We start from the raw sequence: 16,176 nt of genomic DNA, 5'->3' as shown, positions 1-16,176 counted from the left end.
TTCACGATTTGTGCGTTTATAAGTCATATCGACGACAACTTAACTCATTCACTCCCAGCAACCCCCCTTCGCTCCCGGCTGTTTTACTGGATTTTGACTGACTTTGCAAGGCCCACAGAATATTATGCTCTATTGCTATAAAAATATAACTAAAGATGACTTGACTAAAAACATGGAACCTACCAAAAGAAAGATTAGAGTATCTTCTTATATCAAGAAAAGAAAGTATATATGCTTCCGTTTTGCAACAATTAGCATTAGAATATAGCTAAGTTTAATCAATATTCACAAATCAGTTTAAAACACTGAGGAAGAGAGCCTTTCTGCAACGTGGCCCTGGTTGATCTCTTATACTCTGCTGCCACCTGCTGGCCGTTTTTGTAATAACTACCATTGCTTTAAGCGTTCTTTTCAGTTCAGAGGCTGCGTCAACGCCTTATGTATACTCTAGCATAATAAAACGTCCATACGTGTATATATATATATATATATATATATATACATACACATGTTTTTTGGACCATGGCAATATTTAAAATAGAACGTTATTGTACGTTTTTGGGAGCAAATGAGTTAAAATAATTGCCCAAGTCATTTTTCACACACACCAAAAAATTTAACCATTTGCATGCATCATTAGGAGATGATTTAGACAAAAAAATGACTTAGGTGATCATTTTAAGAGGCTGACGATATGCAACTGGATTCCAGATTTGGGACTGATAAAATAGATTATTTCCAGGCAGTCTTTTGGTCAGCAGTCCTTACCGGAGCCTGATCTGGTGGGACTGGTCTCGCGGCTACAGCCTTGGCTGCGGTGGCCTCGCGGGCGCCGACTGTTGCTCAGACTGCTGTTAGTGGCAGCGGTAGCACTGGCAACAGGCACCCTGATCAACCTGCCGTGGGGGGAGCCGAGCAATCGGCCTGGGGAACCGGACCTGCTGCCGGCTGAAACACAAATTCACATTCACTAACCAGTCAACAGCGTGGATGTCTTATTCAATCTTCCTTACGTTGAGACTGTGAGGCCACCTTCCCTTTATTGCGACCCCGACTGTCAGGCAGTGATGGACGCTTTCCTGTGCTCGTCCTCTGTGTTCGGACGCGACCTAGAAAACCAGAAGACAAAAAAATACAGAGATCTGGATAAGAATATTTCTTTCTTGTCACACTACATCATTTCCCACCTGGAGGACAAACATTGTACAGACTGGAGGTCCATCGTGCAATATACAGCATATGTTGGCCCCAGAATGAATATAAACATCGTTCCCATGCAAAAACAATATTAAAAATCCCCATCTTGAAGTGTGTGTATGCAGCACGCACGGGTGACAACTGACACCTTCACTGGACTGATGCGGGGAAAAAGACACTGCGAGGGAGACAGATGGACAAGCATCACCCTGCAGACGCACATAGCTTACCATCTGCTTTAACACACCACAAGCCGTCTGACCGGCAAGAGAGCCCAGGAGAGACACAAGGGGTTAAAGGTCAGGACTTGGCAGGGTGACTTGGAAGCGCAGTTGGGATTTAATTGTGTCACCTGATTAGATCATAAACACGTGGTGCCACTCACCAAGTGAAGCATAAGATCCAGGAGGCAGAGCTGAGGCGGAGCTAAAAGGTGAAGTGGAAGTTTGCACTGCGGAGGTCACAGTGGGCATCCGGGTGCGAGCGCTGGTTGCCGCATTGACGTCCACGTCGCTGCAAGAACGCTGTAGGGTGCCGGGGGAGGAGGTACCAGTTGGGGGTTTTGAGGCTTGGGTTGCTTTGGCTAAGGAAAGGTTATCAGAAAAAAAATGACTAATTAATTAAAATAATGTTTTTTTTGCCCGAAATCTTAGTTCATCTTTCTATGCCAGAGACATATAATGTCAGGCAGAACAATAAGATGTTCTTCCATTAGATGGTATAAGGTACAAAAAAGCTTGTCCGTCCACCTGCAGTCATTCATACAAATGAATAAATCATGGCTTCCTGTATCGCATTGCAGCTTTGTGTTCTGTAAGCGGGCCCGGATTTCACAATATGTGAGTAAATTGAGACAAAATCATCATTACTTCAGTACTGATTTGTTTAATAGATAGAGTTTTTTTCTTATGTAAAGCGGGTGCAATGGCTCAATAAAGGTTTGGGAAAACTGCCGTAATGCATTTTGAGTTTGAAATTGATGGCGCAATCCAGCCACTAGGGGTCATGTTTTAACAACCATTTATGAGTGGGTTTCAGACACGATTGTATTTATTTTGGAACTATCCATTTAGGTTAAAACATTTCTGCAACTGACGTGAGATTGATATCATCATATTAGATTGTGTTTAAAGGAGGATTTGTAAACAAAATGTCAGTAAAGAGATGCTGAATTTAATCTATGCCAGTACCGTACTACAAAAACAAACGTGAAGCATTAACATTAACTGTAATGCCAAAATAAAAAGTTTGCTAACAGCAGCTAACAAAAAACGGCCATTAGCTATTTTGATGGATTTATAAAATAGATTTTTTAATGTGAAAAATTCCTTTACTATTACAAAAAAATGTAAGGGTGGATACCTGGATTACAATCTGTTCAAAAGCAAGTTTTGGCTACCAAACTAAACCTTAGTGACTTTTTTTTTATTTTTTTTATTTTTTTACAATTTATCAACAAATTACTTTCTCCAAACTTGTTTCTTTCATTAATATGTATAACTAAAATCAACAACAAGTTGATACACAGGAAATACAGTTGACACTAAGAGGGCTAACATAAGGCTGCCCCCAAAGATGAAGATGTGCAGCATGTGTGTGTAACCCTTTCACTCTGACATCTCTCTTTGTGTGTGCGTGTGTGTGTGTGTGTGTGTGTGTGTGTTCTGTGTGCGCGTGCGATGTGCAACACAACATGAAAATGCAACTTAAGGACTTTTGCAACGCTCCATCGCTTTAAGTCGAAGTCAACCTTAAACATTTCTTGACAATAGGTTATATGTGACCTCTCTCGTCTTAACATGACATTCTGATTAATATAAATTTTTGGGAATATGAGCTATGAAGCAAAATCCATCTGTTTTGATCAATCTCAGGGGCCGGCCATTTCGCCGACTGACGATGACATCACTGTTGCTCAGAGCTCACCTGTTTTCTGAAGCTGTGCTGTGATTGGTTGTTACCTGACACCTGAGCAACATTGATGTCCCCTGAGATGGATAAAAACGGCTGGATTTTGCTGCTTAACTCATATTCCACTAACGCAATATTAACCAAAATACAGTATTTAGACTCGTAAGGCTGCATAGGACATAGTATTGTCCCCAAAAATTATTTGGGATGACTTTCCCTTTAAACACTATAGCCAGCCATGAGAACTAAACATTTAGTAAAACAACAAATGCATGTGTTCTTACATCTGGTCACGCTTCTTCCAGTGGTGTTTCTTGTAGACAAATTTCGGCTATAAACAGCAACGAAAAAGGAAAACGGCAATTTTGAAAAGGCACAAAATGGAAGAGTTGAATTTCACTTCCAAGCGTCTCACTTCAGGCTCTCTTGGGAGGAGGACGAGGAATGATCAGATGGCGGAAGGGACATCAAAGTATCACCACTTCGCAGGTGAGCCTGAAGAGCTTTTTGATAGGACGACTCCAAGCACTGGAACAGCTGCTCCGCCTCCCGACTGAAGTGGCTGTGGAAGTTCCAGTAACACCTGCATGGACACCATCCATCATCATATTGGGACTCCCATTCAACATTGTTGAAGACAACAAGCGGTTCTCCATACTTACTTCCTGGCCACAGACCGCACCTCAGCATCTGCATCATGAATGCCTTTCTTTATAGTTTCCATTAAAACAGCGACATGCCTGCCAGGGCACACATGAAGACATAACTGTGTGAATATCTCACACACAGACACACACACACACAGACTTGATAACAACTCGAGAGCTCCCCTGGTATCAAGGTTTAGCTCATGTTTCCCCCAAGCGACAGTGATGGCAGCAGCCATGCAGAAACACAATGTGTCTTTTGCACAGGCAGCCCTTCCCCCTTCCCCACCACCATCATCATCATCATCATCATCATCATCACCATGTAGCCTGCCAAGTTCGTGTCAGGTTACCTTGATAGAATAATCCCCAGCCAACGGCACCACTTTCACTCAGTAGAATTGTCACTCCTACTGCTAGTTCCAAAGCCGATATATTACAGTAGGGCTGCAACTAATGTTTATATTAATAAATGAAAAATCTGCAATTATTTTTTGTAATTAATCAATAAAGTAAGCAAGTGGATGTGTCGTAAATGTCACAATATGATTTAAAAACTAAGACAACAATAATGCTTTCATTTAGGACTATAAAATCACAATAGTTACTATTGTGCAGTGTTAATTTTGACCCCCCCCCCCAAAAAAAAACCTTGATTTAGTAGTTATAGTCTTTTGACTAAAATTAATAAAAGATTTTGTCATAATTTAGTCATTTGATTGCATTTTTGTTTTAATCCAATTTTATTTGACAAAAATAAAGACAATTTTAGTTGACTAAATTGTTTTATACAGAATATTATAACACACCTATTTGTGACTAAGTTTAACACACAGGACATTTCACACAACGTTGTCTTTTTTAAACTTTGTTTCAATGAAACATGTTGAACTGACAATAATATGCCGTCTTAATAAAAAAAAAAAGTGCATAATTGCCTGGGATTAATCGTAAAGCTGCACAATGAATGAAAACATATTTGAACATTAAATAAGGTGCAGTGAACAGTTTCTGAGTGGTTCTTTTCTCCCACCCGCGTTTCATTCCTTCTTCTGATTGGATTTTGTGAATTTTCGTCTGTGTGTTTTCGTTTTCATTTTAGTCATTGACAAAATTGTCCGTCAATTTTAGTTATCGTCTCAATGAATGGCTTACATTTTAGTTTTTGTTTCATTTTCGTTTAGAAAAAAAAATTGTGATTAAAAATATGACGAAATTATCACTGCTCTTGAGATTTTGACAATTTTAAGATACAGGACTCTAAACATACATTATCAAAATAGTAATCAATTAATTTGATAATTGATTGATTAATTGTTAATTAATTAATTGTTGCAGCTTTATATTGCTGCAACTGATCAAGCTTCATGCATTTTTTCTGCATTTTTTTTTCATGTTTCCCGACCTCTCCAGAGAGTTGGTGTGCCACTCCTTCAGTTGCAGGTCCAAGAAATCGTAGCATCGTCTGTAGGTCAGAGCAACCAAAATTTAACCACAACCGCTTTTATGTCTGATTGATTCTATTCTATCATTTGAAAATAAAACTTCTAGACTGACATAGCCAGCCTTCGTGACTTTAAGAGGTCCCTAAAACAAAAACAAAAAGTCAGGTTTTCAAATCATTTGTATTGCTAACCTTCTGACAGCCACAGACTTGGAGATGCAGTTGCTGGTGATGATAGGGATGAGACGAGGGTAGTGTGTGTGCTGCAAAACACACACAAACTATACATTAGCGCACTCATTTCGAGAAAATGATGAAATGTGCAGGAAGCTGTGACGTACTCTTAGGATGAGACGGATGGCGGCCAAACCGGAGGTGGCTATGATTTTGGCACTATTGGGGACCAGGTTCAGGAGCGTGGGCATGATAGCCTCGGCGGCATGATCAAAGCGGGTGCCGAGCACTGACGACAGATGTCTGCAGATGACAGAGACAGTCAACAACAATACAAACAACTTTGACTTGACTGAACTTTTTTTGTTAAGTACGTGACCAACACAAAGACTTGAGAGGAGGACGGTCTTACCCCAGAGTGATACAAGCTTCCCGAACCACCTGAGAACGCAGGTCTTTGGCTGACAGTCTGAATGCCGACTCCAGGAGCCGCAGCTGCTGCGGGAAGCCGTCAAAGTCTGCTGCTCCGGCCAACAGCAGCGAGCGCACCTTCTTCAACTGAAATGGCAACATAGGCAAGCACAAGGCAATGAAGCACCGAAAAGAGAACGGTCAGTGATATCAACAGGGATGTGATTTGACCAAAGTGAAATTATCTGAAAATTTAGCCGGGGGTCTGGGGGCCGCTGGCACCCAGCTAGGTCCAGGGCAGTGCCCTGGTGGGGGGACACGGGCCCGGAGCTCATGGGTTTTCCGTGTTTTTAAGTACTTTCAATGCACTCACATGACAAAGAAATAGACAAAACAACAGCATAAATTTTCAATGTATATTGAGCTATCCCATATAAAATGGCAACATTTTTTAGTTTAGTTTTTATTTTTAACATTTAGTCAACTCAAAATCAGTCACATTCAAAAACATTGGACTGTCTTTGCTTTTAAAAACTATCACTGAGAATATCATCATATCTAACTAATGTGATTACTAAGTTAACACATAAATAATGTTGAAGAGTTCAAATTTCATGAACAAATAATTGTATCATGACCAAATGAAAAGTAACTCATATTAGAGCATACCACAAATGTCTTTGTTATAGCAGAAGATGTTATCTGTCGGAGTCATGTGCATACACAATGAACTACAAAAAAAAAACAAAAAAAAAAATTTTTTTTTTTTGGGGGGGGAGATGAAAAAAGCGGAATTCCGCGAATTAGCGGAAAAATCACATCCCTGTATCAACTCCAGAGATGACATCTTACCGCTGCAACTCGGAGCTCCCAGTCACGCTTGTCGTCCGAGAGCACATCTCGAATTTTGGCCATGGCCTCCTCCACCTCCCTGTTGGAGTAGATCTGATGGAGCAATAAGAACGTGTAGTCAGCTGACCATGTGACAGACAAACACAGTGAGTCTCGAATCAAACGTATGAACCTGCATAGTTGGGACATCCTCGAAAGCCTGCATAAAGTCACCCTCATCCACCGCGCCAGCAGTGGGCCCATCTCGCCCTGTGGACAACAAAATGACAGTTGACATCAAGGCTCGAAATTAAAAAAAAAATCTTTGAGGAGCCATTTTGCTAATCAATGACTTCATTTGTAGAGCAACTTTCTAATTCTGAGGAGCACTTTTTGCAGGTTTATCCCAGGGACCTGAAGCAAGGATTTTATTAAAACTGTTCAAATGCAGAAAATTTAATTTCAAAACACTGCAGCCCATATAGCCAAAAAATGAAACTGCACACTCCCTTTTTCACGCACACAAAGCGCATATGAATACACATCCGCAAACAGAGGGCGGGAATTCTAAACTCGGATCCAGACTGAAAACTATCGGCCAAAGGCTTGCAGGTGTTAAATCTGCTAATTAGAAGACGATTAAGTCATAAATGGTCAAATATTATTTTTTTTATTCATTATTACAACAGGTTATATTGATCACATCATTTGTAACATTACCATTTGAAAGAAGGGCTGACGGGTTGAAGCCATGTCTTATTATTGTAAAGATATTGTTGGGCAAATTCCTCCATAGAGCAATAAAAATACAACAATATAACAAATGAACAATTTGTACTGTATTTTCTTGTCTAGAAACATTTTCAGTGAGGCAATTTCAAACATACTGGTAAATATATATATATATATATATATTTTTTTTTTTTAACTAAGTATTGCATCCTGAATGGGTTGATGGACCATTAGCAAAGCTAAGTTGTGATAATAAATAAATAAATAGGGTAAGATCTACTGTAATATATTTGAGAACATGCAGATCTCAATCAAATCAAAACTCAGGTCTCTATTGTGAAAACACACAAATAACATTATTCATAAATATTCAAGATAATATTCTGTATTAATATACTTTAACCATATCGGCCACTCTTTCTGGCTGACGTACTCTGTAAGGTAATTCATGACTCTTAAATACCTTGAAAAATCTTTGATCCCCAGTATTGCTAATCTATTTATTTTAATGAGGCCAAAAAAGTGCATTTTGACTCACAAACTGCAATTCAAAACCGCTTATTTCGAGCCTTGGTTGGCACGATGACCTCATAGATTTTTGCCTCAGCGACTGACTTGATGGAAGAAGAGGGCTCTGACCTGCTGACTTGCCACTGAGGGCGGGGCGTCGGAATGAACCCGCAACAGTCTTCCTCCCAACCAACAATTCTGCTTTGGACGAGGATGACGAGCAGCCACCATCCACTGAATCATCATCTTCAGAGTTTTTATCTGTGGCAGGAGAAAAAGGTGAAAAGTCACGTGGGGAAACAAAAGGGGATCAGTTAAGCGGGAGACTCTCAACAACGCGGCGTGGGCAGACACGCCGCCATATCGGCATTTCAAATTCAAATGGGCACACGCCAGACGGCAAGCACATTCCTCAACGCAGCACGCCAGCATCACGACACTCAATCTAGTGTCACTGTTGATGACATAAACGCATTTGGAGGAAAGACCATGGCTAACAAAGGTCAGCAAAGAAGACAAGAAATTTGCAAGTTGCTTGTAGATGTCTCCGTGTGATTTTCAGCATGGCATGTGACCAACGTCACAACATTATTCAAAGTTCACACACAAACACAAATTCTGTGACTTCATGGCTTCCTGCAGTATCGATGAGAGCACAAGGGTAGGGAGGATCCTCCCCTGAGAGCGCACAATACAGAATATAATGCTAAAGAAAAATCGGTCACAGCACTTCATCTATCGGAATCAGGCTGTGCGGTTTCATCATATCCTGTGTTCACCCTTTATCATCAATCAGCCCATCATTGATCATCTGTTCACTCCCTCCCTGAATGAAGAGGAAGAGCTCACAGGAACAGATCCGCCGGCAGACCAGTTTCCTCAGCATGCCGGCAGTCAGGTGGTCCGGCAGTTCTCTGCGCTCCTCTCATCTCTGGCAGGGAATTGCAGTCCACCTGCTTGCCTCCCTTCCTCTCATATTTAAGTCAAGAGAAATCCCGATGCTCCTGACAGAGACAACACGTTGTCCTCTTGCTGACTTCAGCAAACACGCACAGCACCAGCATCACGATGGAGAGAGCAGGAAGTGTGGGTGGAGACAATGGGAGGTGCATGAATGCTTGAATCACTTGTGGGTGGAGCCGAATGAGGCACAGCCATTGTGTGTGCGCGCCTCCGGGAAGGAGGAGGAAAACGGCGTGAGTGTGTCAGCGGAGCAAGCCATCAAGCAGCTATCGTCACACACTGCAAAAATGCTTTTGTGCTAACAAAGAAAGTCAAATCCCAAAAGTGTTACAAAGTCTTTCTCTCCTGAAAGAGGATAAATGCCAACGCCCTAAATTTTACACATGCAGCCAGCAAGGGGCGCTGTCACAGGTGCATTTGCACACTCACAAACTGTTCACCAACAACTATTATTGAGCTTACTACTACTAGTTTGTTTATGTATCTTGGCTGGAAAATATGCATTTTTTTCTCCACATTGAATGCTTTATTTCTGTTCCTCACAGCAAACATGACACCTTTTTTTTTTTTTTAAATCTCATCAGCCTATGCACTAACACGACCGTATTCAGTACACAACCTTACATAACACTAGGAAGTGTTCACTTCCTACAGTTCCTTCTCATATTCTCACATATTGTTGCCAACCTGTTGATATCCAGCACTGACTCTCTCCCTATATATGTATTCAAAAAAATCTATTCATGTTTGACTCCCATCATACACACATTCGGTACTTTATTCCCTTCCTCCCAAAACTTCTCTATTACCATTATTATTTATAAACTTCTTAATTGCTACTCGCTAGTACAAGCTAGCAAGCAGCAACAAGCCACTCACTCTTTCTTGTTGAACCTCCACCACAAAACAAGCCGAAAGGAGCCAAATAGTGCGTCAGACAGGCTAAATCCCCATCGCTTTATTTGCAACCTCCTCTGTCCGCAATTCCTCTATTTATATGTTAGCGGCTCCCTGAGATCCCATCGGGTGTCATGAGAACACCAGAAGAGCGAGTCGTGAGGAGGGACAACTCTTTGGAGAAACGAGATGGCCGCCGCTCCTCAATGTCATCAATTTATGGTGACGTCATTTAATGATTTCATCACGTCACGGGTTACAAAATCAATCATCTTCATGGTTGAATGTGAAGCATTGTAAAGCGCTTTGAGCGCCATACGGTGTAGGAAAAAGCCATCAGTCCAGTTACCATTTTTTACAATCACCATACATCCACTTTGCTTCAAGTGAAATCAAATTAAAAAGTCAAATATCAACAACACCGCTTCTTTTCACAACTCCGATTGTGAGTGGGATTCCCCAGCCCCTCACTACTTGGCCCACCACACTCGTCGCTCGCTGCGCATTTTTGTAGTGATTTGAATATATGTACGCCGTGTTGATATGCTGATTATGTATTGCTGATTATGTACTGCCCAAAACAAAACAAGTGACTCAGAACAATGTGTATATCTAAACTGAAATAATTAAGGAATGACAAAAGCAAAAGACGATGATGTTCTGCTCCATTTCCAATCCAACTGCTACATGCCCATTTTACATCATCGCCGAGGATAAAAAAACACCACTACAACCGATTATTGCGTCTTCCTCAAACTACCTCGATGTGCATTTAAAATGACTGAGATGCCTCTTATAATGGTGACATGATACCAGCTAGTCACTTAAAGCATTAGAGTGCCAGAAGCTAGGAACATTGTAAAACATGACTTCAAATTGACCACTTGTTTTTAGCAGAGCACAGTGCGAGCGATGTAAGCTGGTTATTTAATCCTACCTGACACAGGTGACAGGACCATGTTCCCAGACCTTTGGACCTCATCAAATTTGCTGAAGATGACATTCAACCTGGAAAAAGGTGATCTGCATGTTAATGGGCCACGGCGTGAATTCACTGCGAGAATTGTTGATGTTTGATGTTATCCAAACACACCGTGACTGAGGTAAGCCCTTTTTTCCAAGATCAATCCTCACTCGCTCACCGACGTGGCGGTAGATTTCCACCAGGCAGCTCATGGCTCCATCACGCACCTAGAAAATTTGACATAGTCACAATATTATGTTACAGTCCTTGTTGATGATAACAACAGGAAGCTTCTGCTAATCTGCAATAAACGTCCCCTGTTGCACAGAAAAGGCAAAAAAGGCATGCAGATCCAAAATTATGCATTACAGTATTTGGAGCACCAAAACTGCCAAAATTATAAAAAAAAATAATTAATTAATTAATAAAAGTGAAAAATAAAAACATCTAAAAAATGTAATTCAAAAAATAAAAATAAATGGATATAAAAACAACAATATATATACATAAATAAAAAAATAAAAAACAAGATTCAAAAAATAAATAAATAAAAAATAAAAAATATATAGAAAATTTAAAATAAATGTAAGTGTATGTCTTTTTTTATTTTTACTTTTATTTGTTTATTTATTTATGGCTCTTTTTAGTTCCATTTATTTTTTTGTATTACATTTTTGAATTGTATTTTTATTTTCATTCATTCACTTTTATTCATTTATTTATTTTTAATTTTGGAAGTTTTGGTCCTCCGTAGGTTTAAATAGTAATAATAATGATAATCTGCATTAAAATAACTAAGCAGAGGGTAATCACAGATGTAATGTTTTCAGCGGGAACACATGTTGTACCTGACTTGTGGGATCTCCGAGCAGGTTACAAATATGAGGAACTATTTTGCTGAGTGTCAGGCTCTGTGATCCAAACCTGAAAACAATTGTACACATTTCTTACATGAGACATGAAAAACATAGAACATATTTTTAAAAACTAAAAAAAACATGATGAATCATGCAGCCAAGAAATAAAAAAGTTACAAAATACAAGAACGCTTTTCGATTTTTTAATTTTTAAATCTTTCCAACTCCATTGAATTTGGTATTGACAATTCAAATTGCCATAGTCTTTAAATGAATTAATTAGAAATGACTGAGACAAAGAAAATGTCCTCGTTAGTTCACAAACGACTTCTTTCAAGTGGCACACCATGATGTGAGCTTACATATTTAAGGTGGCGACAAGACAAAGGCAGAGTCCTTCTCGGGTCCGGTTGTTCTTATGTTTGAAGCCTCCCATCATGCGCTCCCAAACATACTGATACGGCAGCAATAAAACAAATTTGAGTTGCAATAAAATCACAATTAACATTGTACTACGTGCATGCAGATGTTTTTTCTCACCTGTGGGTTGGCGGCCTGGTCCATGATCTTAAGTAGAAGTGCTTGGTCCTGGTCACGCACTTGATCCTTGGCATCTCCCAGACGATCTATTAAGCTAGGAAGAACTTAGAAAAGAGAAATCATGCACATGATTTGTGTTTTGACTCCTAAAATGTTTAAAAAGCTTGAGTCTTCAATGTCAATAAGCTCACCTGTTCCAACCTGTGTCCTGAATTTTTCCTGCAGTCTGTTGACTAGCGCAGATAGAAGGTCCATCCCCAACAATACCACCTAAAAAACACAAAATACCACAAAAACAAAATACATCTTAGACTGGTTGCCACTTGCCAGTCAATCGCAAGTGTAAACAAAAAAAACTACTACACACCTATGGACAATTTAGGGTCCTCAATTAATTTAACAGGATTGTGTTGGGATTCGGGAGAAAGAAAAAGAACCAACGTGAGCACAAGGAGATCATGCAAGCCACTACAATACTGTGTGTTGCTCATGATAATGATGGTGACATATTATCAATTACTTTTATCATAATTATGATTTTTATCATCATCATCATTATTATTAATAATATTATTAATATTATTGTTGTTAATATTATTATTAAACAGTAGTAGTAGTGGTATAGATGCAGCAGTTTTTTTATAAACAAAAAACAAATTATAGCTATATTATTATATCGTAATTGTTGAACAACAAGCAAAACTGCTTACATGCTTCTTTAGGCCTGTATAGATTGACATTTTGCAATTTTGTCCATTTTGGTTATTTTCAGATGGACAGGTAGGTACTTCATTCGTCTACAAGGGAAAATCACTATTTGTATAAATAGTTATTTCAAATATTTTATTATCTTATATACTTTTATATACAATAATATATATGATACTATTACATACTATTTTCTTATAGTATATTATCTTGTCTAATGTGTTGTTTTGTACTTTTTGGCATAGTAAACCCATTCCATAAAATATTTCGAATTTACTACCACTAGAGGGCAGAAGAGAAAAGGAGGTGAAACCTGCATAGGATTGTGGGTAATATTATCAAACTTGGAGTTTTATGACAGCCACAACAAATCGCTTACATTTATTTAAATCATGAGAATACGGTTGTATCTTTGTGTCTGCTTAGTAAGCAAATATATATCAAGTCAAAAAAAAAGTTGAGTGTGAAGTAAGACAAAACCGTGAGTGAGTTCTTTGCCCGCGTTGCATTAGTGTACCGCACTGGACGCATGCGCGCATCTATCCTCGTCATGGGGTGACTGGGATACTCAATGAACGAATAGTGAGAGTCTCCCTGCTGACACCATACCAACACATTCGCACCTCCCGAATCCTGTATTCGGGTTCTGGTGCAATTTTTGGAACCTTCTCCTTCTCACGGAGACCGACAATGCAAAAGAAACTAACTCAAATAAAACATCAACACTGCCCCCCCCCCCCCCCCCCCCCCCACAGGCGAGCAACGGCACTACAATATCAAGGAAAGAACTGTTTCCGTACAGCTACATCAGATTTTCCAAATGATACTTCGAGACCTCAGGTGGTTAATTGAAGCAGTATTGTTTCTCTATCGTGGAACAAACTTTAGGAACAGCTGAAATCAAATTGTTGCTACATTCAAATCTGGCCTGAAAACGTTGTTCACAGCTTTCAGAAATAATAAACATCAGTTCAGCATTTTGCAATGTGAAATTCGTTTTCATTTATCACATTTTTATCCTGGGGTTTACAATAATTGGCATTTTGTATATATATATATATAATGTTAGAAACAAACTTGGCTTGCCTGTAGTGACCTTAAAAAAAAAAAGAAGCTACTCACAACATTTGAATTGATTTAAGGGCAGGAAGGAAAGGGAGACACGTGTCAGAGTGCTTATTTCCATCATTCTTGCACGCCTGGTTGGACTTCACACACGGTGTAGTTCTACTTAGGCGGAAGTTAACAGCTATCGGAACTTGATACAGTACATGCGCACACACTCACATGGTTCTGTGTTTCCAATTGTGTGTGTATAGAGCTGGAAAGGGGACAAGGCTCTGGTGGCTGCGAGCTTAATTTATCACTGCCATTAGCCCAAATTCAGAGCCTCTGTGTGTTCATCGCTCGTCTTGTGATCAGTGATTCCCAACCAACATGTTGTAACAGTCATAAATGTCACTTTATTGGTCTGAAAATGATTATTTATTTAGTACAAATAATTTATCTTTCTTGAGCTGTCAATACCAATGATGTATATTTTCACCCTTGATTAATAAGTTGTGTTCTTTAGTTTCAAATAAATTCATTTTTTCTCCCCAAATAACATAGGACCAAATTTATAAATAAAATAAAATCCAATCTTTAATTCAAGTCCATTGATTCAGTGTGCATTGAGAAGTAATATATCATGTGTGCCACAATTATTAGCATCCATGATATTAATAAGTTGTACAGCCCCTTTCGCCAACAAAGCAACACCTAATCCTCTTCCAAAATGTTTCACAAAATGGGAGAATACAGAAAGAAATTCTTCTTTACACCATCTCTCTAAATCATCCAGCGACCTGGGTCGTCTCCTCTTTAGCTCATTCCACAGGTTTTCAATGGGGTTGAGGTCTAGGGCCTGAGACGGCCATGGGAAGAGCTTCACCATTTCTACAATTTTCAGTATAGAGTACTGCAATACAAATTGAATTTATTTTGTTGTATAATGTTTGGGAAACATAACATAATAAAGAATCTGAATGTATGCGTGATCAAGAAGTTACATTCAAATGACACCAAGTGTGTAAAACTGACCTTGAAGTGACTGGAGTTGACCCAGGAGCTGGCCAGCGCCTCCACCATCCTATCCTGGATCCCCTGGTCCTGGTCAAGCTCCGGACATTTGTCCTCTTGCAGGATAAGCTCCACCATTTCCTGACCCGCCTGCAGCCTCCTGGTCAGGTCCTTCTGCATAACCTGCTCCAGCAAATACTCCGTGGCCATCACTTCCTCCTCCTCGTCAGCCATTGGAGGGGAACCGATGAGCACACGCCAACTTCCAGCAAGATCTTCTTCGCACGTTCAGTCCAACAAAGTCCTGATAGTTGAAGAGTCTCTTGGTCGTGTTTTTAAGCCAGTTACGGTTTTAAGGAGGCAGCTGGCGTTGCTGGCTGAGTCCCTGTGAGTGCCATAATCCCCCACTTGGCGGTCCAATTTGTTCTCCTGTGTGGCTCCTGTTTGAGCACAGAAAATAAAATACATTTAAAAAAATATCATGAACACCTGAGATCTGTTTTTTCACAATACATTGTTGTCAATTGTGTTTTCAAATGTGTCAATTAAAGGTTTCTCTTTGTGTTTCTCCTGGTTTTATACCTTTTGGTTTCTCTAAATGTTTAAATTGAATGTGTTTTTTGCCTATGTAAAGGACTACCGCATTGTTTTGTGTATATGAATACTGTACACGATACAAATAAAGTTGGCACGATGACTTGTTTGACTGCTTCCAATTCACGGGGTTAACTTAGTAATTATCGTCGGGGTTTATTTAGTATTTTTTGTCGGGGTTAATTTAGTAATTATTGTCGGTGTTAACTTAGAAATTTTCGTCGGGGTTAACTTAGTAATTAAAGTACTTGCTCCGCCGCTAATCTAACAGATAGTTTGTTTAGCTGCTAGCTTCCCCCCCGCTAGCACAACAGCTAAGCACCATAAGCAGCCTTGGGGCGAAAGTGGGCGCAAGCTAGCGTTAGCTTTAGTTACATTTTCGAGGAGTCCGCGCGTGAGCCGTCACGTCGCGTAACTATGCGATGTGGCGTGCACATGAATTAAACATTAATACAGCGACACTACAAATTCACTTACTCACCGGATGGACAAAGTCAGAAGTGGTGACGGTGATTCGGGATGCAGCTTCCGTTCATTCAAATCGCAGCCTGACACATCTTGTAATTGACACCCAAGGAACAATCGAACTCTTCGCATGTCTTCTAGGCTATTGTTATTTCATAATTAAAGGTTTTCAAACACAGAACAATAGCCATTTGTCAGTCAAAAAAAGTTTGGTCCGCATCGTGTGCCGTAGGGAAAGCAGCTGGGAATGCTGCAGAATGGCGACCCCTC

General features: G+C 39.8%; 1 protein-coding gene and 1 non-coding gene across 2 annotated transcripts in view; one reads left to right on the top strand and one right to left on the bottom strand.

Annotated features, from left to right (window-relative positions):
* Positions 1-16,147, bottom strand: part of LOC144053212 (CLIP-associating protein 1-B-like) — a 28,412-nt gene extending 12,265 nt beyond the window's left edge. The window contains exons 1-22 of the mRNA XM_077567384.1: positions 15,923-16,147; positions 14,869-15,287; positions 12,270-12,348; positions 12,079-12,182; positions 11,901-11,992; positions 11,530-11,605; positions 10,811-10,908; positions 10,655-10,725; positions 7,987-8,118; positions 6,809-6,885; positions 6,637-6,729; positions 5,786-5,931; positions 5,541-5,676; positions 5,392-5,462; positions 5,161-5,220; positions 3,771-3,848; positions 3,524-3,691; positions 3,393-3,439; positions 1,583-1,780; positions 1,428-1,454; positions 1,014-1,109; positions 769-948 (exon numbers count right to left, since the gene is read on the bottom strand). Coding sequence (XP_077423510.1) covers positions 769-948; positions 1,014-1,109; positions 1,428-1,454; positions 1,583-1,780; positions 3,393-3,439; positions 3,524-3,691; positions 3,771-3,848; positions 5,161-5,220; positions 5,392-5,462; positions 5,541-5,676; positions 5,786-5,931; positions 6,637-6,729; positions 6,809-6,885; positions 7,987-8,118; positions 10,655-10,725; positions 10,811-10,908; positions 11,530-11,605; positions 11,901-11,992; positions 12,079-12,182; positions 12,270-12,348; positions 14,869-15,081 — 2,242 coding nt within the window. The 5' untranslated portion in view covers positions 15,082-15,287; positions 15,923-16,147. The remainder of the gene's footprint in view (positions 1-768; positions 949-1,013; positions 1,110-1,427; positions 1,455-1,582; positions 1,781-3,392; positions 3,440-3,523; positions 3,692-3,770; positions 3,849-5,160; positions 5,221-5,391; positions 5,463-5,540; positions 5,677-5,785; positions 5,932-6,636; positions 6,730-6,808; positions 6,886-7,986; positions 8,119-10,654; positions 10,726-10,810; positions 10,909-11,529; positions 11,606-11,900; positions 11,993-12,078; positions 12,183-12,269; positions 12,349-14,868; positions 15,288-15,922) is intronic.
* Positions 13,325-13,452, top strand: LOC144042013 (U4atac minor spliceosomal RNA). Its single transcript, XR_013290502.1, has one exon. It is a non-coding gene; the product is annotated as a U4atac minor spliceosomal RNA (small nuclear RNA).
* Positions 16,148-16,176: the final 29 nt, after the last annotated feature.

The sequence above is a fragment of the Vanacampus margaritifer genome, chromosome 1 (assembly GCF_051991255.1).
Source record: "Vanacampus margaritifer isolate UIUO_Vmar chromosome 1, RoL_Vmar_1.0, whole genome shotgun sequence".
Lineage (NCBI taxonomy): Eukaryota > Metazoa > Chordata > Actinopteri > Syngnathiformes > Syngnathidae > Vanacampus > Vanacampus margaritifer.
The sequence above is the reverse complement of the archived record's forward strand: the minus strand, read 5'-3'. Positions and strand labels throughout refer to the sequence as shown.